Genomic DNA, 22,788 nt, shown 5'->3' with positions numbered 1-22,788 from the left:
TAAGAGGCTGGAAGTATTCCACAGGTCAGCAATCTCCAGAGGTAGCAATACAGAGTGGCCTTTTCAAGTCATTGACTCTTCATTAAAACTGAAAATGTGAGAATCTTTAAATTGCAGAGATGAGGAGTCATAGTATTGCAGCACAGAAACTGGGCTTTTGGTCCATCTAGTCTATGCCAAACTATTCTGCTTAGTCCCTTTGACTGTACCTGGACCACGGCCTTCCACACCTCTCATATCCATATACCTATTCAAACTTTTCTTAAGTGTTGAAGTCCAACCCACATCCACCACTTCCACTGGCAGCTCGTTCCACATTCTCACCACCCTCTAAGTGAGAAAGTTCTCCCTTAGGTTCCCTTAAATATTTCACCTTTCACCTTTAATCTATGACCTCTAGTTTTAGTGTCACCCAACAGTGGAAAAAGCTTGCTTGCATTTTCCTCATCTTTACCCCTAAATTTGTATACCTCTTATCAAATCTCCCCTCATTCTCCTATGCTCCAGGGAAAATAAATCCTGATCTATTCAACCATTCTCCTTAAGTCGTCAAATCCTGGCAGCATCCTTGTAAATTTGCTCTGTACTCTTTCAATCTTAGTGGTATCTTTCCTGTAGATGGGAGATCAGGACTGCACACAATACTCTAAAATTTGGAGGGTGGCAAGAACAAAGGGAATGTCTGTTATGGGGACAGACCAAATTAATGTTGAATTTATCATATGCAGAAATGCAGTGATTTGAGTTACCCCAAAATAATAAGGCTAACCCAAACTTCATGGCTAATCAAAATATGATCCCAAATAACAGGTAAATATTAAACAAGGTGCAAAACAGTTTTTCAACCAGTTTGGGCCTAAACTTGAGATGATTGAATAATTAGACTACCACCAATGTCAAAGTGGAAATTTATTCAGCAATACAAAGTATAAAATGTTTATATCATTTTCAATTTAATTTCATTTACAAAATGGTATACCAATACATTTACATAGAGCATAATGTTCTCAAAATTGCCTGAAGTTTAGAACATTTTCCATAAATTTAACTCAATGCATCTTTGCATAATGAACAAAATATTAACTAACGATTTAGGTGTTAACATTTATATTGATAATACAGTTCATGCCAGCCTGCAGTATTTTATCAAGAATTTCTACTGATTTTTTTCTCAACAATTAGAGAAATCACTTTAGACAGATACAATAACACAGGTAAAAATACATTCAGTTACCTCATGAAAGGCCATTTCAAATTTTCAACCTAAAATGCAATAAAATTAGATTTTGAAAAATGGCATGTTTGTTTAATTACAGTGACTGCCATCAATTTGTCAAAATACCTGAGAACCTCTGAAATACCACTTAATATTCTTCACCCACAATTTTCAAAGCATGAAACAAAGCTGCTGTGTTTGCTTCCAACGTTATAAATACAACACTTCACTTTCAGATTAGGGAAGGAAGGCAGAACTAGTCTTCAATATTAGACTTTTAAAATATTTACTTAATTAAATAATGATATTCATTTTTGGAAGACTCTAAAGCTGTTCTAGGAATTACAACAAAGTACATATATTTTCTTCAGCATTCAACAAATGCAGCTTTAAATCCTACCTGGAAAATGAACTCTAAAAACTAATTTGGATCAGATTCATGAAAACTAAACTAGGTCACTGTATCTAATTCGATTCATTGCATTGATTTGATCTAAATTGAGGTCAATTTTTCAACGGCCAACCCAACTTGCACATATTTATTCACTAACAGATTACAAAAATTGAAGCAATTTAGCTATTAGATAGTCAAAGGGGACTAAGTATACCAATTTCAAAATATACAAAAAATAGCCATTTTGCTTTGAACTTGGATACTGAACTCAGCGAAAGTGCCAAGGGGAAGCTTGCAACATGGAGTTCTGTAGATTCCACTACGTTAAAAATTGATCAATACTGAAATCATAATTGGATTAAACACTTAAAAACTACAAATGCTGGAAATTGAAATAACAAAATTGTGATCACATTCAGCAGTACATGCAGTATCCATATAAATGTGGAAGTGATCTAGCATTTCAGATTGAAGGCATTGGCTTTAGCTGTAAAATCAAAAGAAAAAAGTGTGCAGTATTAAAAAGTCTGATTATTACTTCTGCTTTCTTAATGTTTGTACATTAATTCACAGAGTCTGAAATTGAGAAATATTCTCTGGTTGCTCTTCTGATTTGTTTTTACTTCAAATGTTGACATTTTATTTTCCTCTCAGAAGGTTCAGCACCTTTAGAACTCTTCTTCAAATGATGGTTGGAGAAGGGTCTTTGAATACTTTTAAAGCAGAATTAGCTAAAAGTTGATTACTACTAATAGGTAGCTAACAAGGGAGTGTGTGTTTTTACATTAATTATTTGGAGAAAACAAGGTTGACATAAGCCACAAAATGAGAAACAGGAACTTAAACTGCACTCAGGTTGGGATGTGCACATGTACTACATTATCAATTTAGAAAACACACCTTCACAATGCCAGTTGCGCTGTAGATTTGTACTGTTGCTCAGTCATTCCCACAACACCGACTTTTAGACCACTCATTTTGTTAAAAACACCTCTTTCCTTTCCAAGTCCACGCATTAAACTCCAGTCCATTATTGTTCCAAACAAAAACCTAATAAACTCCTCTTGGGCTTCCAGCCGGGTACAGGTATTGATTTTTTTAAACCAACATTTCAATGATAAACTCCGCCATCTTCATCAGGGATCCCCGATGAAGATGGCAGAGTTTGTCATTGTAACGTTGGTTTAAAAAAATCAATGCCTGTACTCGGCTGGAAACCTGAGAAGAGTTTATTTGTCATATACACCGGGAAAGCACTAGATCCTTTCCTTAAGCAAAAGACTATTTTTGATCTGAGCTATACAAACTCCATTACAACCTGTGGCTCTTGCAAATTCTCAGATAGTAACCTAAATTTAGAAATTGGAATTAAAATCGTTAGCTACTCTCCATAGATCTAACTGGGGGAAGGAATGGTCAAAGGTGGATTGCCAATCCAATTTCTGCTTCTTTAAAGTTCACAATAAGTTTAATATCAAAGTACATAAACATCACGTTGCTAATTCTGATTGGCTAAATGTGAACCATCAATATTTCCAAGTGACAGTAAATTAATTTTGTAATAATCAAAAGGGCATAAGTAAACCAAACTGAACTTTATCTATGTAGGCGAGAGGGGAGGCTGAAGTAGTCCACAAAGCTTTCTGTTTACATGTGATAGATAAGAATAAAAGGACAAAAACAAAAAGAACATTTATGCTACCTTGAATCCAGTACAGAACATGGGAATCATAGAAGCATGAGGAAGTGAAGAGCTGTAGTTTATTCAGTAAGAAGCATCATTCAGCATAACAATACAAGGGATCATTTGGCAGTATAACTGAATGGTGTCAAGACAGGTCAACATAAATAAAGCCAAGACCAGCACAGTTAACTGCATATAATTATGTATCACTTTCTCAGTGATAATAGGAAGACAGATTTTGGGATTTGTAAGAAAATTTGTAAAACTTAATTCCATTATGTCTGTTGGCATAATCTTGGGAATCTCGAACAAGTTCAAGTTCAGATATACAGACTGATTTGACAAAGCAACCAGAGGTAGAGGACTGCACAGAGTTGTAAAAGCATAAAGAATTTCAGGTAGTGTACAAGTGCAAATGCACTATATGGTTCTACATACTCCTACAGTGTATTCCCAAATCTCTGTGCTAAGACTCCCATTTCAGTTATAAAGGGGAACAATATATATTTGCACTTTCAAAGTACAAATCAAAATTATAGATCTGAATCAGAGTATCGTTTTGCTCTCAAATTCAAGAGGAATAAAATTGTTATTTTACATTATGACTACATGGCTCACATTCCACTCTACAGCCCTTTTCCCAAGACACAAGCGTTTGTGTCGAGGTATTCCTTAACTGTATTATATAGTAACAAAATAGTGTAAAAATTAAAAATTTTAAAGGCAGAGGCTGAATTGCAGAAAAGTGGTACAGTTGCACAAGTCAGTAAGATGGACATACTCAACTGAAATCAGACTGCATTCAACCTCTAATCTATTAGCAACAATGTAAATCAGTGCCTGTGAGCAATACTTGAATCAATAGATAATAAGGATATAGGCTAATGGATTTCACTAATTCATGAAACAGAACATTTATAATATCTGTGTAAAATTGCTTAATAAAACAATGCAGCTAAAGTAGGCATGATTGGTAATAGTAATCACGTATTTTCTTGGGAAAAAACGAACAGCAGCTATTTCTTCAAAGCAAAAGATGTGTACATAACTTGCCAAGGTTATTTTGGCCGCACTAATTCAAGATCTCCAAATAGAAGGATGATGGTAGCAGATATAGGGAGACAAACATCATCTCTAAGTTTCTCTCTAAAAGGTACATACCATTCTGTCTCAGAAATGGATAGTTGTTCCTTCATTGCTGCAGGAGCAAAATCCTAAAAATCCCTCCCAACAGTGATATTGGGATATGTTTACCACTTGGATTGCAGTCGATCAGTGTGGTATTTTCTGAGGGCAACAAGGGATGAGCAATAAAAGCAATAAAAGTCCTGGCAACATTCCAATCTCAATAAAAAAAATACGACAACCGCTCTTAGTAAATTTTTTAAAGTACTTAAGGTTGGAATTCAAAACCTAGTCCTTTAGAGAAAATCTAGTCTAGTACAAATGGAGCAATCATTCTAATATTATATTAAAAAGGAACCATGCTTGGTGTTATGATAAGGGTATGTCAGAGGTTGAATAAAGACTCCAAACAAGCAATTAGTGTGAAGACACAGTACTCCACAGGGAACTCATTTCCAGGATGAATCACTCATTACAGCTTGCTGGGCGGCTCATAAACAGCAGTCTGAGATCAATTTGCCTGGAGAGCAGACTTGCTTAAATAAGGCCTAGAGTTATGTAATGGTCACCTGAGAGAAAAAGTTACAACACAGAAGTCTATCTCTGCCAAAGGAGAGCACATTAATGTCAAAATGTCAGGCAATATACTCCTCGAAAGTTAAATAACATAATGGATATTTTCAAATGGAGATTCTCACTGTGTAACTTTATGACAAATAGATTGTGTATTCAAAAAAATGGTAAAGTTCAAACTTCCCTTTTCCATTAAACACTGGCTGAAAATCAAAAAATAACTATTTATAAAGTTGAATGGTGCGTAAAACTGCTATGGATTAGTTTGAAATCTATTGTGTAATAACATACTGTAAAGAAAGAATAGCTTTGACACATGTACATTGAAACATTCAGTGAATGTTGTTTATGTGAACAACAAGCACAGTTCAAGTGTTGCCACTCACCAACAAAGCGTGCCCACAGCTTACTAACCAGAAACCTGTATGTGTTTGGAATGTGGGAGGAAACTGGTGCACCCGGAGGAAACCCATGGGGAATACACAAAAATCTCCTTATAGACGGCAGTGGAAATTGAATCTAGATTGCTGGCACTGTAAAGCATTACACTAATGTAGGTATGGAGGCAGCACAAAGTACTCTTTATCTGAACCTGAACCAGGAATTAAGTAAAAAAAATTATAATGAATTTATGCATGATAAATTCTTTGCCTTTTATATGCTGGCATAATTTATTTGTATGAAAAGTACGTGCAATATAATGCATGACACATGCAATTTCCTTCTGTCCAACTTCAACTGAGTTTGTTAAATTGTAAATTGGAAATGTGATTTCAGACAGTGATTGGCCTGCAGTACAAATCAAATAAGGAATGGCCTGAATTTATGGAGGGCTATAGTCTAGGTGCAGGTCGATGGGACTATGTAGAACAGTTTGACACACTAGATGGGCTTGTTTCAGTGTTGTAGTGCTACATAGCTTTATGCATTTAAAACCTCTGATACTAATGTCAATACTGAAAAAGCCAAGCTGAAGAAATGGTACATGTGACACAGATGAGGAGTGATCAGATGAAATACCATTCACAAATACATAATCTGCAGTTACCACAGGCTTGACTTGTTGAACAGCCAGATAGGCAAGATTAACCATGGAACTCCCAGCAAGTTTAAAGAGATTTTAAGAATAATAAAAGCAAAAAAACAGCATGTAATTATCACCCCAATTTTATAAACAATCTCCCTGTTTATCGTGTAAGATTCCTATATACTGTAAAAAAAAAAGCTTTAAGTAAACTTTGTGGAACAACATTCATAAATGCTCAATAATGCTGCAAGTGGAATTCTACAAGTCCAATTCATAGGTTTATTGGTGAATGATGGGGCAGTGCATGGCCTCGGTTGTAGCAAGAACTAGGCCTCAAGCCCCAGTGTCGCCTGTTTGCAGCCGCCTAGTGGGAGTCATCAGAGCTGGGCACTCCACTGGAGTGCCAGAGGCGGTGTGGTACAGCGTCCATGCTGGAGTTAGCAGTGTCCCCCAGTGTTCTCTTGGCAGTAGACTAGCTGTCTTATGCTCGACTGCAGACTGCTACAACATTCATGGACTTAGGAACTTGGACTATTTTTTTTGTGTGACTATTTTACTGTTATCTTATACATGCTTGCTATCTTATATGTGCTGTATGTGCCTTGTGCTGCATATGACTGTTGGTATTGTGTTTTGCACCTTGCCCCCAGTGTAATGCTGGTTTGTTTGGCTGTATTCATGTATGGTTGAATGACTATTAGGCTTGAACTTGAACTAATACAGCAATAAATTAAAAATACATTATTTACAAGCTACAGAAAATTAAAAATATTGCAGGAAATGTCAAAAATATTAGGGGCTGAGGAAGAAAAAGTTGCATTACCTCACCTGACACACCCATTCCATCAAATAATCTAGAATATTTATTTTTAAAATCTGCAATATAGGTTATATACTTTAAGTATAATCATTGTTCTTCATGGACTCACTGATTTCAAGCCCAGAAAGGAAATTAAGTGGTGTTCTGCATTCTGTGCATGAACTGAGTTTTCACTACTACAAAAATAATTTGAATTAATGAAACCTGAGAGTGACTGAGCAATGCATATTCATTTACATTGTAAGAACCAGGCAATTAACTCCACCATGGACAGTCCCAAGTCTGGCTGAGAAAGGGTGAAGGTTTGGCATGGAGCTAGCAACCCCATCCCATAAAAACTCAGAACTACAGAAACGCCAACAGAAGCTCCAAAGACCTCATTCCTGGGAAAGGAAGGATTTTCGACACCAAGAAGTTGGGCTACGTTTGGGAACAATTTGAAAGACTGGCCAGAACAGAGGATTCCAACAAGCTGCTGCTCGTGGCCTTTTCCCCAGAAGGGGTGATGGGGCTTAACAAGCAGTCGATTACAATTGTTTTTCCAATGGCTTAGCGGCCTGTTTCCGTACTGTAAAATCCACAAAATATTATGCAATGTTCATTTACAGCAAAATTGCTTAGATACCAAGGAAAAACATTGAGCAACATCACTGTTCCCTCTAAGTTCACTCACCCTCTAAACACTGTCCATTTACAGAAAAATTACTCTGAGAAAGCAAGGAAAAACATTGAATAAAATCACTGTTCCCTGTAAGCTTGCGGCTGCGCAGTAACTGAAATACTCCGGCACACATAGTCTTTGTTGCCATGCAGCTGGAATTTTCTTTTATATAATGTTTTACTAAAGTGCCACACAGTTTTCAGTCCGTGTAAAAATTTCCTGCTCTGAGCAATGGTTGGTATGAGCTGCTGTAAGTAAAATTAGAGGGAATGCTGAGCAAAATATAGCGCATTAAATTTACAATTGCAGGAATGAAACTCTTAAACAGGAAAATACCACCACCTCACTCTCTACAATTTTTTGATCCAACATTGTTTTGTATTGTACTAATATCATAAACACAGTTGCAATAAAAATAGAAAATGCTAGAAATACTCGGCCAGACTGGTAGCGCAATTATTGTTTCAAGATCAAAGATCTATCATTGAAGCATTAATTCCGTGTATCTGCTATTAATTCAGATTTCTGCAGTTTCCTGCTCCCTTCATGAAAGTTCTAAAACTAGTTTGAACTGTTTACTCCAATTAAATCAGTTCAATTTTCAAGCATGCTTCAAACTGCTCCAATGGGCTATCCACTGTTTACCAAGTTAGAAAATGAATAAACAAACATCTTAGATCTAATAGGAAACAGAAGAGAAATTATAGAAGTGCATTGTCTGCTTAACTGTAGACTGGGTTATTAAGTTTATTGGTTTTGTTACATATACCACTGGATATCTTCAAAGTACATCCAAATTGCAAAGCAGGAGATGATCTTCATGATGTACTGGCTGTAAGTACCTGGTCCAGAATCTCATCAACAACAGTACTTTCATAATTTATTTGCTCTAAATCCAGATCAGGTACGATATCAACCAGAAGCTGTGCAACACCAATCCTTAGAGACCTGAGTTTTATACTGAAAGAAGGATAAAAAGAAAAGATCTATATTAATTGCAACATAATTCAGCATGGAGCAATGACAGAAGACTGCTGCAACATGGTTTTGGAGAGGCTACTGATGAAGGGATGCTCCTATTGACAAGATGCTATCTTAAAATTCTTTAGTTTTTCCAGATTAAATATTTAATTATTCTAATGTCACATAATAGCATTATTACATTAATGTAATTGTTTAAACTTTGTTCTAATGGTACCAAACCAACAAATGCCCTGGTGATTATGATGGCATTATATGCTAGAGATATTGAGTTCAGATATTTGGAGACGACTATAAAAATTCAAAAATACAAAAATATTTAACTGAGGAGCTCAATATAATGCTTAATAGACTGAAGCTGCAGCCCAGCAAACATTAAGCACTTCATAATGTGTTACTCAGTCAATCTCAAAGCCTCTGCAAGGTGATTTTTTAATTCATCAGCAGTACTCGAGAAAACTTTTTTTTTACTTTTGTACCTTAACCTCCAAACATAAACTATTTCTGAAAACTCCTAAAATGTCTCCAGTATTATTTTATTATTGAGACATCTCAGGTAGAAATCTTCCTTTAAAATAGTTAAAATGTCTTGCCGAAGGGAGAACCCTGTTTGCATCTCTATTTGAACCTCAAAAAAGGTTTAGAGTGACCAGCATATAGTAAGCAACAGAGTAGGCAAACTATTTTACATTGAGACTAACAACTTACACAGCAGATAGAAAATAATAGCACTTCAGGGCCATGCATCACAAGAACAAGCCTTTTGGCCCATCTAATATACACTATCCCCCAAGCTATACTGACACTCATTTTACTTTCCTCACATTCCCATAATATCCTTACAGGAATGTTTGCTAGTGATACACAGGAGGATTTAAACTTGAGTTGCAGGGGGATGGGAACCAGAGTGTCAAAGCATCTAGTGGAGTTGTTGTGGGGGAAAGATGTTCTTCAACCTACATACAAAGTCAGGAAACGAAAGGTTGACATGGTGGGACCAATGTTCTAAGCTGCATATATTTCAATGCAAGGAGTTTTGTAGGAAAGGCAGATGAGCATAGGACACAAACAGCATGTGGAGTTGTGAAATTGTAACCAATAGATAAACTCGGTTGCAGGAGGAAAAGGGCTGGCAGTTGAATGTTCCAGAGCTCCACAGTTTTGGAAGTGATAAAGCAGGAGGGGTGGCATTATTAGTCAGGGAAAATGTCATGGTAGTGCTCAGACCGGACAGACTGGAGACCTTAACTAGTGAGGCTATTTAGGTAGAACTGAGGAATAAAAAAGGAATGATCAGATTTATGTGATTATATTATAGACCACCCAAGAGTCCACTAGATTGAGAGGAGCAAATTTGCAGAGAGACTGCAGATTGTTGCAAAAAACACAAAGTTGGGATAGAAAGGGATTTTAACTTTCTACATATTGACTGGGTATCCCATACAGTGGAAGTCGGAAGTTTACATACACTTAAGTTGAAGTCATTAAAACTCATTGTTTAACCACTCCACAGATTTCATATTGGCAAACTATAGTTTTGGCAAGACGTTGAGGACATCTACTTTGTGCATAACACGAGTAATTTTTTCAACAATTGTTTACAGACAGATTATTTCACTTTTAATTGACTATATCACAATTCCAGTGGGTCAGAAGTTTACAAACAAAATCAAAAGAAATTGGCCAAGACCTCAGAAAAAAAAATTGTGGACCTCCACAAGTCTGGTTCATCCTTGGGAGCAATTTCCAAATGCCTGAAGGTACCACGTTCATCTGTACAAACAATAGTACGCAAGTACAAACACCATGGGACCACGCAGCCGTCATACCATTCAGGAAGGAGACGCATTCTGTCTCCTAGAGATGAATGTACTTTGGCGCGAAAAGTGCAAATCAATCCCAGAACAACAGCAGAGGACCTTGTGAAGACGCTGGAGGAAACAGGTAGACAAGTATCTATATCCACAGTAAAACGAGTCCTATATCGACATAACCTGAAAAGCTGCTCACCAAGGAAGAAGCCACTGCTCCAAAACTGCCATAAAAAAGCCAAACTACTCTTTGCAAGTGCACATGGGGACAAAGATCTTACTTTTGAAGAAATGTCCTTTAGTCTGATGAAACAAAAATTGAAATGTTTGGCCATAATGACCATCGTTATGTTTAGAGGAAAAAGGGTAAGGCTTGCAAGCCAAAGAACACCATCCCAACCGTGAAGCATGGGGGTGGCAGCATCATGTTGTGGGGGTGCTTTGCTGCAGGAGGGACTGGTGCACTTCACAAAATAGATGTCATCATGAGGAAGGAAAACTATGTGGATATATTGAAGCAACATCTCAAGACATCAGTCAGGAAGTTTAAAGCTCGGTCGCAAATGGGTCTTCCAAATGGACAATGACCCCAAGCATACCTGCAAAGTTGTGGCAAAATTGCTTAAGGACAACTAAGTCAAGGTACTGGAGTGGCCATCACAAAGCCCTGACCTCAATCCGATAGAAAATTTGTGAGAACTGAAAAAGCGTGTGCAAGCAAGGAGGCCTACAAACCTGACTCAGCTACACCAGTTCTGTCTGGAAGAATGTAACAAAATTCCAGCAACTTACTGTGAGAAGCTTGTGGGAGGCTACCCAAAACATTTGACCCAAGTTAAACAATTTAAAGGCAATGCTACCAAATACTAACAAAGTGTATGTAAACCCACTGGGAAGGTGATGAAAGAAATAAAAGCTGAAATAAATCATTCTCTCTACTATTATTCTGACATTTCACATTCTTAAAATAAAGTTGTGATCCTAACTGACCTAAGACAGGGAATGTTTTCTAGGATTTAATGTCAAGAATTGTGAAAAACTGAATTTAAATGTATTTGGTTAAGGTGTATGTAAGCTTCTGACTTCAACTGTATGCAAAAGAGCTAGATGGGATACAGTTTATCAAATGTGTTCAGGAAAGTTTCCTTAATCGGTACATATAGGTACCAAATAGAGGGTTTGATACCAGATCTCCTATTAGGAAATGAGACAGTGCAGGTGACATAAGTTTGTGCACAGAAACACTTTACATCTAGTGATCATAGTATCATTAGTTTAAAGCTAATCATGATGGTATCAGAAAGGATCTGGCAACTGTGGATTGGGACTGGTTGTTTTCTGGTAAAGGTATACTTGGTAAGTGGGAGACCTGGAAAAGTGAAATTTTGAGAGTACAGAGTTTGTATGTTCCTTTCAGAATAAAAGCCAAGGATAACAGGTTTAGGGAACCTTGGTTTTCGAGAGATATTGAGGCCCTAGTTAAGAAAGCAGAGGTGCATAGCAGGTAGAAGGAAGGAGCAAATGAGGTACTTGAGGAATGTAAGAAATAAAAGAAAATATTTAAGGAGGAAATCAGGACTATAAAAAGACGTGAGGTTGTTCCAGCAGAGAAGATGAAGGAGAATCCCAAGCGCCTCTACAAATATATTGATAGCAAGGGACAAAATTAGTCCGCTGGAAGATCAGAGTGGTAATCTAAGCATGGAGCCAAAAAAGATGTGGGAGATCTTAAATAGATTTTTTGCATCTGTATTTAATTGGGAGGCAGACACAGAGTCTACAGAGGTAAGGCAAAGCAGCAGCAAGGTCATGCATCGTATACAGATTACAGAGGAGCAGATGTTTGCTGTCATGGGGAAAATTAAGTTGGAAAAATCCCCAGGGCCTGACAAGGTGTTCCCTTGGACCCTGTGGGGGCTAGTGCAGAAATTGCAGGGTCCCTAGCACAGATTTTATTTATTTATTTAGCGACACAGTGTAGAGTAGGCCCTTCCGGCTCTTTGATCCATGCCACTCCAGCAACCCTACAAGAAAGTTGGGATTGATCCCAGCTCATTGGACATGGGAAACAGAAGTTCTACTTGTTGAAACCACTGTGCCACTTAAACCTATAACTATTTCACATTTTGTGCTATTACACACAATGTATAAATATGTTCAGAATTCATGTGCATCCATTTTGCTTGCCCTTGCTAGGTTATACTTGCTCCTCAGCAGCCCCATCTTTGAATCCCTCAGATCGCACTTCCCCATTTTAATTAACTATGCCATCTTTCTCTCAATACTTATACCAATCACGCACTATATGAACAGTGAAAAGCATATTTCTAATTTCTTTATGATGCTGTCTACAAACAAGATATCAAGGTCACTCTAATAAAGCATTTACCTTGTTTCATCTGAAAGGTTGCTCTGTTGTGCTTCGGTGACTTGTTGCTTTAAACTTTCCACTTCTTTAGAAAGATCTGTACAGTTGAACTTCAATGCATCATTTTGTTTTTGGAGTTGGTCAGCCTTTGTAATGAACAGAAAAGAAACTCACTTTTGTAGAGGTTATTTGCAAATGCCACAATATACTTTTATGGTCACAATTTACCAAACAGACTTCTAAGCTTTCGCTTAAGTGAGAAAACGCCCGCATTTCTGAGACATTTTGATGAAGACAGTGTTTAGAAAGTCAGAACTGATGTAACTCATTCAAATTCATCACCTGAAATTAAAGAACAACATTCTAATACGAATGTCATCTTTCTGGAGTTGTAACTGAACACTCAGTGTCAATAGTCAATCCATTTATCTGCTGAATTGAGCAAGAAGAGGTAGGGAGTGGGAGAAGAGGCAAAAATAAACCCAGAATTAATAAAAGACAACCTTAGTTCAAGTAGCAAAGAGGAAGGTTACATGAATTGACATAACAAATTATGGCAGAGAATGCCAAATCAAATATTGCGGTTAATTCTGAAGTAATTTATGGAAGAATTTAATTTTAAAAAAACACACAAAATCAACTGAAGGGTAATGGAATTTTGAAAATTAAATTGAATTTGTTTGTGATGCTAACATGGATACATGGTGAATTCAAGCAGCATTACTGCAATGAAACTTGATTCTGCAAATTAAATTTGTAAATTTAGTTAATCTACTTTTAGTACAGTACAGAAAAACTACATGTAAAATGCTTCACATCAGATTATACACATTATGAAACTTAATGGACAAATATACCAATTTACTAAAATATTTTTTCTCTTTTGGAGTTCTGACTTGAAAAATCACAAGTTTTAACTTAGCACAAACAAATAAAATATTGTATTTTTTTTATTTCAATTACTTACTTTATCCTTTAGTTGATCTCGTTCAGATGTGCAGATATCTAACTGTTGTAATATGTTGTCCAGCAGTTGAGCTTGCTTGTCATCCTCTTTCATGGCTGAGGCAGAGCATTCTTGCTTGCAATGCTCTAATGCTTGGCACTGTTGTTTTAAACACTCCACTTCCTTCATTGCCAGTTCATATAGGATTGTCTTACTATCATCGCTTAATTTGTTGAAATCTTTCACACACTCATCAGTACTGTCCCCTACAATAAATTCACACTGTGTCCATTGGTCATAGAGCTCCTTTTTGACATGACTGCTAGACACTGCAAGTAACTTTTTTGACAAACTGTCTCGTTCTTTTTCTAACAATTCATTTTTTGCCTTCAAGCGGTCCCTCTGTTCTGCCACGGATTTCAGCAAATTTTGCTCAATTTTTATTGCTTCAGTGCTTTTAGCAATACTTCCATAGGTATCCGTCGAGCACTGAAGCAATGTGTCACAGCGTTGTAATCCGCCTAGAGTGACACTATCAGAGAGGCTTGGATTATTGCACACAGTTCCTTCTTCCTTGATGGAAATGTTCAGTTTCTCAGTTTGTGTACTTAAAGATTTCAGTTCATTACTCCTTAGTGAAATATTATCACTGCGAGTATCCATGACAAAGCTTGATGAATTGATACCCTCTCCTACCTCTTTCTTTATTTTAGACAAGTCAAAATTTTCTTCAGGCCTTGGTGTACTTCCTTCTTCAAGAAGAATTAAGTCATCTTCAAAATTTATTGCAGAAGCAGCACGCCCGTTCAAAGACATGCAAAGTGCATTTTCACCATTTAGTTTTGGGTTTTTAGAAGTTGGAGTTGCAACATCATAGTTAAGTTTTCGTTTAGTGCTAAAAGAAAAATAAATAAGACATTAAAGATTTTAAAAATGACAATTTATTCAGAATTTACCTGCTCTGGAGACTTATTTACATCCAAGAATAATTGTAATTTTTTTACACTTTGCTTTATTACCTGAGTAGCACAGTCCCGTTTTGATGTGCCGTTAGAATTGTAAGTTATTTCACAGCCCAAGTAGTTGCACACCAAAGAAAACTAAAGCAAACAGGTTGTTCATAAAGTGAATCTCTTCCCCAACAATTCGCATCTCTTCCATATACAAGTGACTGAACTATCTGTCTATGTCACTGTTACCCAGGAGTTCATGAACAACCACCCCATGGGTATTGAGCAATTGGTGACTTAGTAACGTAAACAAATTAAACTTTACATGACACGTTAAAGGGTGCAACTTCACAATATCAGAGCAAAACTCTAGGACTTGGGAGATCAAAGAAAGGAAACAAGTGAAACCTTTCCATGGATTTAGTTGGTAGACTGTTCTAGATGGTGACAGCACATGGGATCCAGGCTGAGCTAGTTCGAAAGATACATATTTAGGTTGGAAGGAGTCAGAAGGTGGTAGCGTTGGCTGCTTTTCAGATTGGAGGCCTGTAACAATGGTGTGCCACAGGGTTCAGTGCTGGATTCTTCTGTTATTTGTTCTGTATATTAATAATTTTGGCGCGTGGCCAAGTGGTTAAGGCGTTTGTCTACTGATCTGAAGGTCGCTAGTTCGAGCCTCAGCTGAGGCAGCATGTGTCCTTGAGCAAGGCACTTAACCACACATTGCTCTGCGACGACACTGGTGACAAGCTGTATGGGTCCTAATGCCCTTCCCTTGGACAACATTGGTGGAGTGGAGAGGGAAGACTTGCAGCATGGGCAACTGCCTGTCTTCCATACAACCTTGCCCAGGCCTGCGCCCTGGAAACCTTCCAAGGCGCAAATCCATGGTCTCACGAGACTAACGGATGCCTATATAAATATTAACAATTTGGGCAAGAACATAGGTGGCACTGTTTGCAAGATTGTGATTAACACTGAAATTTGTGACATAGTAGATAATGAAGGTGGTTGTCTAAGGTTATAACAAGGGCCAATCAACTGGAAAAGTAGGCAAAGGAACAGCAGATGGAATTTAACTCAGACAAGTGTGAAGTGATGCATTTTGGGCAGTTAAATCAGGACAGGACTTACACATTGGGAAGCGTTGTAGACGAGGCCTAAAAGGACACAGTTCCTTGAAAGTGGCAACAAAGGTAGACCAAGTAGTTAAGAAGGTGTATAGCATGCTTGCTACATTGAATGGAGCACTGACAGCTAGAGTGGGATTGTCATTTCACAGCTGTCTAAGGTAATGCCAAGAACACATCTGCAGTTCCTGTTGCCACATTATAGAAAGGATGTGATAAAGTGAGAAAGGGTACAGAAAAGGTTTACAGAAATGTTGCAGGAAATGGAGTGCTTGAGTTATGAGGATAGACTAGATAAGTTGGGACTGCTTTCACTGGAGTGAAGGAGGCTAAGGGATAATCTTACAGAAGTATATAAAATCATGGGGTATATACAAGAAGAGTTCTGATAGAGGTTTATAAGATTATGAGAGGCATAGATTAATACAGACAGTACCTTTTTCCTAGGGTTTAAATACCTAATACCAGATGACATGCATTTAAGGTGAGAAGGTAAATTCAAGAGATGTGAGGGGCACGTTTGTTTGTTTGTTTTTTTTTAAAACAACATGGTGGGTGCCTGGAATGTGCTGCCTAAGGCGGTGGTAGAGGCAGATATATTAGGGACTTTTAAGAGACATTTAGAGTGTTTTGTGTTAAGACGTTTGGTGTTAGAGTAAGTTTTTGGGTAGATGATTCATTTACACTTAAATGACTCTGGCCACCAGTCTTCTGTTTGACAAAGTACTGTGGATTGAGTTCACAACAATGCATTTCCTAAAAGCTGTGAATATCGGAATACTAGCCAGACGCTGCGGATGGAAATGTGAAGTTTACAGGTAGTTTCGAAGACAGTACTATCTATACTTTACAAATATGAATTGTCCTTTATGTTAGCACGTAAAGTACCAAATAAGTGTATTGTGGATTTAACTTGCACTCCTAAAGGCTGTGAGTACCAACCCAGACATGCGGGCGTCTGGAGGACAGGATAAAGTCAGAAGGTATGATGTTTTGTATTTAGCTTCAATAGAAAGCATTGTCTATAACTTTGTAAATAGGAATTGCCCTTTGTGTTTAGCATATAAATATCGAGCCCACATTGGGCTAGCAGACTTTTCTACCGAAAGCGCCTCCATCCGTATGATGCCTGCTGTACCTTGTTGTGTCCAATAAAGAAGCTGCTTTGTATCTAGCAGTAACTCGGTCTTTCATCCACGCTACAACAATTGGTACATAAATGTGAGGGAAATAGGAAGATATTGTAGCGGTGTGCTACACACAGCGCTAGAATAACCACATGGAGTCGGTGAGTTGGAGTTGCGATGAAAGAGATTTATTCAAACTTCACGGCCTGCTTTAAAGCCTTCCTGTTCCCGCCCTCCCTGGGCGGGACTACTGTGGGGAATGCATATTCCCAGACCCTTTCCGCGCGCGGGATTTTCCCCCTGCTGGTGAAGATGGCCTGGCGCCCTTTTTGGGGCCGGCCCTCTGTCTGTGCGCGCTGTTGTGAGCCGGTTCATGTGTGCTAGAAAGTGGGTCGCCACAATATAGACATTGTGTACGCATAAGGGATTAGTTTAGTTGGCCATTTGATCATGGATTTCACTGGTTCAACATAACATTGTGGGCTGAAGGGTCTGTTTTATTTTCTATATAGAGAAGGTGAATTGTCATCGTCATTTGACCAGAGTAGAGGAATTCAAAGATAGAGGTCACAGATTTAAGGCAAGAAGAATAAGTTTTAATAGGAAACAAAAGGCAAGATTTTCCACATAAAAAGAGTGGTGGGTATATGAAATGAGCTGTCAAAGGAAGTAGTAGAGGCTGGTACAATTACAACATTTAAGACAGCTGGACAGGTTAATTCACAGGGAAAGTTTAGAAGGTGAGAAGGCGGGCCAGCTGGTAGCGCAATGACATCAGCGCCAGACTCTTAAATGGAGGTTCCCAGGTTCGAACCCAGTCGGGTCGGATCCCGAGTACACTTTCTATCCGTGCTGGGTTGAGTGTTGAGATCACAACTCGACCTCGTAAAATAAAGGTGTGGCGCACCACCCAGTCTCTCTCTCTCTCCGCACCTTGTAAAGGCATGAAAAAGACATCCTCCCGCCAACATTGCACAGGCACCACGGACGCACACACACATGCCAAAAAAAAAGTAAGAGAGAAAGATGAGAAGGCAGATGTAGCCAAATTCAGTTAAGTTAGGAAGACACTTTAGTTGGTATGAACAAGTTAGGCTAAAGGGGCTGTTCTGTGCTATATAAATAGTAAAGCCATATAATTTTTATTTTGGCCATCTTTTCTTCCTCATTCAAAACCAAAATGTGTATTTTCTTTCTGCATCACCATTACTTTTTATTTTACTTCACCATTTCTTGCATTATTCCTCCTAGGGCCCTTACATTCTGTTCGTTGTGGTAGACAAGTTCAAGTTTATTGTCATTCAACCATACACATGTATACAGCTAAATGAAACAATGCTCCTCTGGGACCACGGTGCAAAACACACTAAATACTGTACAGTCACACACAGCACATATAATTACAATCTAGTACATACAGTCAGAAAATAATATTGGCACAAGTTGCTGAGCGGCATGGCACGAAGTATGTACTTATGTAAAACAGTATGTTACTGGCACCATTATAATAAAAATGCATTTGATCCCAGTCCTCACCAAGGTTCCAAGACATCTAGCAATTTTACCATGTCTTTATTCATTTTCATTTCCAGCAAAAAAAAATAAGTAAAGCTCAAGAGTGAGGGAGAAAAGAAATCCAACAATCAGGGCTTAAATTCTGCACCATATGTTGTATGTGAATTTTTATGGAAGACTAAAAATGAAAGAACTTGATCACTAAAACAGAGGAAAGTTACTTTGCAACTACATTAGCAATAAAGAGAACATTTTAGTGCTGCTGGACCAGATGGGTGCCATCTAAACATCTGATTGTATGAAAGCTTTCAAAGCGTGACTAACCTTTGACCATCACTTGCTGTTTGTGAAGATGACAGCGATTTGACGTCTACAATTTGAAGACTACTCACAGGAGAGGTCAATATTGGAGGTGGGGTACTTTGCAGACTTGAAGACATGTTCCGTGTCTTATTTCCATCAACCATCCACTTGGTGATACCCTGCGTATTTGAAGTTACTTCAATAGATTGGGGGGATCCTTTTTGCTCTGATAATAGAATCTGAAAGTTGTAGATTAGGAAGATATACATTACATTAATTAATTGTAAGACCTTGAGAATATTACAAGCCAAGCATTTAGATTCAAAACACAACTGCTGCCGTAACAACTACTATTCAAGTCAAAATAAATTTATTATCAAAGTGCATATGCTACTATATAATACCTTGAGATGCATTTTTATTTTCTTGCAAGCATTTACAGGAAACAAGGAATACAACAGAATACATGAAAAAGATACATATATAAAGACTGACAAACAACTTTGTGCAAATGAAGACAAAATGTACAAATATAAAAAAATACTGAAAACACAGGTTGTAGAATTCTTGAAACTGTCTATAGCTTGTGGAATCAGTTCAGAGTTCTGGTGATTGAAGTTATCCATACTGGTTCACAAGCCTGATGGTGTAGGATAATAACTGATCCTGAGTGGTGATAACATATCCTCCTCGCTGACGATCAACACTGGTGCACCTCAGGGTGTGTGCTTAGCCCACTGTTCTACTCTCTATATACACATGACTGTGTGGATAGGCATAGCTCAAATACCATCTATAAATTTGCTGACGATACAACTATTGTTGGTAGAATCTCAGGTGGTGACGAGAGGGCGTACAGGAGCGAGATATGACAACTAGTGGAGTGGTACCGCAGCGACAACCTGGCACTCAACGTCAGTTAGATGAAAGAGCTGATTGTGGACTTCAGGAAGGGCAAGACAAAGGCACACATACCAATCCTCATAGAGGGTTCAGAAGTGGAGAAAGTGATCAGCTTCAAGCTCCTGGGTGTCAAGATCTCTGAGGATCTAACCTGGTCCCAACATAGCGATGTAGTTATAAAGAAGGCAAGACAGCGGCTATACTTTATTAGGAGTTTGAAGAGATTTAGCACGTCAACAAGTAAACTCAAAAACTTCTATAGTTGTACCATGGAGAGCATTCTGACAGGCTGCATCACTGTGTGATATGGAGGGGCTACTGCACAGGACTGAAAGAAGCTGCAGAAGGTTGTAAATCTAGTCAGCTCTATCTTGCGTACGAGCCTACAAAGTACCCAGGACATCTTCAGGAAGCAGTGTCTCAGAAAGACAGCATCCATTATTAAGGACCTCCAGCACACGTCAGCGATTCAGGAACAGCTTCTTCCCCTCTGCCAACCGATTCCTAAATGGACATTGAATCTTTGGACACTACCTCACTTTTTAAAAAATATACAGTATTCCTGTCTTTGGACTTTTTAAAAAATCTGTTCAATATACGTAATTGATTTACTTGTTTATTATTATTAATTTTTTTTCCCTGCTAGATTATGTATTGCATTGAAATGCTGCTGCTAAGTTAACAAATTTCACGTCACATGCTGGTGATAATAAACCTGATTCTGATTACTGTGGGACCTAAGGCTCCTATAATTCCTGCCCGATGAGAATAGCGAGAACAGAGTATGACCAAGATGATGGGGGTCCTTGTTGATGGATGCTACTTTCTTATGGTAGAACTCAGTGGTGGGGAGAACTTTTCCTCTGATGGACAGGGCAGTATCCATCATTTACTGTAGACTTTTGCATTTCTGGTCATTGTTGTTTTCATACTAGCCGTGATGCAACCAATTAGGATACTCTCCACTATACATCTATAAAATGTATTTATTTATTATCTTGTAATTCAGCATCAGTCTGATGAGCAAGGCCAGGGAAACGGTACCACAATAATAGAAACACATGACTCATTCCTTTGCACATGAAGGTTAACTGGTGAATACTGCAAGTCCATGGCATGAGTAAAGATTAGGAATGTAATAACTTCATTGTTAATAAGGATGGAATATTACTACATAAAAATAGGTCAACAGACCCATAAAATCTGTAAAAATGTTTTCTCCACTTGCTATCTTCCATATTTCTACTTGCTTTCTTCAGCAGATTATGGGCTCAAGTACAACAGTGAAGACTTGAGCACATAAGCCTGCAATGGCTAGTCAATGCTGAGTTGATAATCTGCTGTACTGTGCAAGGTCTGGGCGTCGAGCTAGCAACTCAGCCTCAAAACAGGCAAAAATGCTAAAGAAATGGCAAAGTTACTGATCAATATGCCACAAAGTGCAGAAATGGACAACAACAACACTGTGCAAGGTAGAGTCATTCAAATAATTTATCACCCTGATCTGCTCTCCGCATACAAAATTAATTTTACTTAAATTTGTGCCCATATTTCATGGGAGTGATATCCTAGCTGGGAGGTTTTCTAAGGCTATCGGGGAGAGTTAAAACTAGAATTGCTGAAGAGACAGAGGAAGGCGCGGTTGGTTCACAAATAGAGAAAGCTTGAAGACAGTGTGAGAGGGAAGATAGGCAGGTGACAGAGAAGGGATACGTTCAGACCAATGGTTTGAGGTGTGTCTATTTTAATACAAAGAGCATTATGAAGGAAGAGCAGATGAGCGTGGGTCAGTACCTGGAGCTATGATGTTGTGGCCATTACAGAGATTTGGATGGTTCAGGGGCAGGAATGGTTACTTAGATGCCAGGCTTTGGATGTTTCAGAAAGAACGGGGAGGGAGGCAAAAGAGGTGGGGGCATGGACCTGCTGATCAGAGATAGGGTCACGGCCGCAGAAAAGGAGGAAGTCACAGAGGGATTGTCTACGGAGTCTCTGTGGGTGGAAGTTAGGAACAGGAAAGGGTCAATAACTCTACTGGGTGTTTCTTATAGACCACCCAATAGAAACAGGGACATCGAGGAACAGAGAGGGAGACAGATTCTGGAAAGGTGTAATAATAATAGGGTTATCGTGGTGGGAGATTTTAATTTCCCAAATATTGATTGGCATCTCCCTACAGCAAGGGGTTTAAATGGGGTGGAGTTTGTTAGGTGTGTTCAGGAAGGTTTTCTGACACAATACGTAGATAAGCCTACAAGAGGAGAGGCTGTACTTGATCTGGTATTGGGAAATGAACCTGGTTAGGTGTCAGATCTCTCAGTGGGAGAAGATTTTGGAGATAGTGATCACAATTCTATCTCCTTTAACATAGCATTGGAGAGGGATAGGAACAGACAAGTTAGGAAACCGTTTAATTGGAGTAAAGGGAAATATGAGGCTATCAGGCAGGAGCTTGGAAGCATAAATTGGGATCAGATGTTCTCAGGGAACTGTACGGCAGAAATGTGGCAACTGTTCAGGGGATATTCGTGTGGAGCTCTGCATAGGTACGTCCAATAAGACCGGGTACAGGAACCAGGCTGTTGAAAAATCTTGTCAAGAAGAAAAGCTTACGAAAGGTTAAAAAAAACTAGGTATTGATAGAGGCCTAGAAAATGATAAGGCTAGCAGGAAGAAGCTTAAGAATGAAATTAGGAGAGCCAGAAGGGGCCACACCTTTGTCTGTAATCTCTGCTGTTCTCTTTGAAGGGCATTAGCTTCCCGACCGTATTTCTGTATGGTTTTCTGTAAGCTCGACTGCAAATCAAAAAAAAGCATATCAATTGACTATATATTTTTATTTTGATTAAACATCTAGTTATTGTAGCTTCTTCTCATTCATTGTGCCCATGAAGTATCCTTATGGGGTACATGGTCCCCCAAGGATCACTTCCCCAAAATCTCAGCAAGAATATCATCAATCAATGATACAGTAAACAAACAATCATTCCCAAAATTTTTTTAAAAAGAGCTTTAATCAAAAAGCAGTAACTTGTGCTTTTAGGACTACTTAGTAGTATCTAAATAACCTTTCCAACAAGCTGTCATTTTTAATCAGTACACTTCGCTCTAAATGGTCCAAAGTATTTGGGGGAAAAAACCCTAAAATTTGAGCAAGTAAAAGGCACCAAAATAATAGTTTCAAGGACCATTCTGCTGGAAGCTAGCTCTATCCAGATCAAGTTACATGAGGCAAGTCTATTCAAGATTTCACA

The 22,788-nt window shown here is 38.3% G+C and overlaps 1 protein-coding gene across 2 annotated transcripts in view; it reads right to left on the bottom strand.

Annotated features, from left to right (window-relative positions):
• Positions 1-841: 841 nt before the first annotated feature.
• The window catches only part of LOC134347846 (MORC family CW-type zinc finger protein 3-like), a 109,625-nt gene continuing 87,678 nt past the window's right edge, over positions 842-22,788 (bottom strand). Inside the window, exons 14-18 of one of the 2 annotated variants that reach the window (XM_063050336.1) lie at positions 22,250-22,330; positions 18,653-18,870; positions 13,628-14,501; positions 12,682-12,806; positions 843-8,460 (exon numbers count right to left, since the gene is read on the bottom strand). In XM_063050336.1, coding sequence (XP_062906406.1) covers positions 8,319-8,460; positions 12,682-12,806; positions 13,628-14,501; positions 18,653-18,870; positions 22,250-22,330 — 1,440 coding nt within the window. In that variant the 3' untranslated portion in view covers positions 843-8,318. Of the gene's footprint in view, positions 8,461-12,681; positions 12,807-13,627; positions 14,502-18,652; positions 18,871-22,249; positions 22,331-22,788 lie in introns of both variants that reach the window. The other variant, XM_063050337.1, reaches the window with a different exon arrangement.

Source organism: Mobula hypostoma, chromosome 6, assembly GCF_963921235.1.
Source record: "Mobula hypostoma chromosome 6, sMobHyp1.1, whole genome shotgun sequence".
Taxonomy (NCBI): Eukaryota; Metazoa; Chordata; class Chondrichthyes; order Myliobatiformes; family Myliobatidae; genus Mobula; species Mobula hypostoma.
The sequence above is the reverse complement of the archived record's forward strand: the minus strand, read 5'-3'. Positions and strand labels throughout refer to the sequence as shown.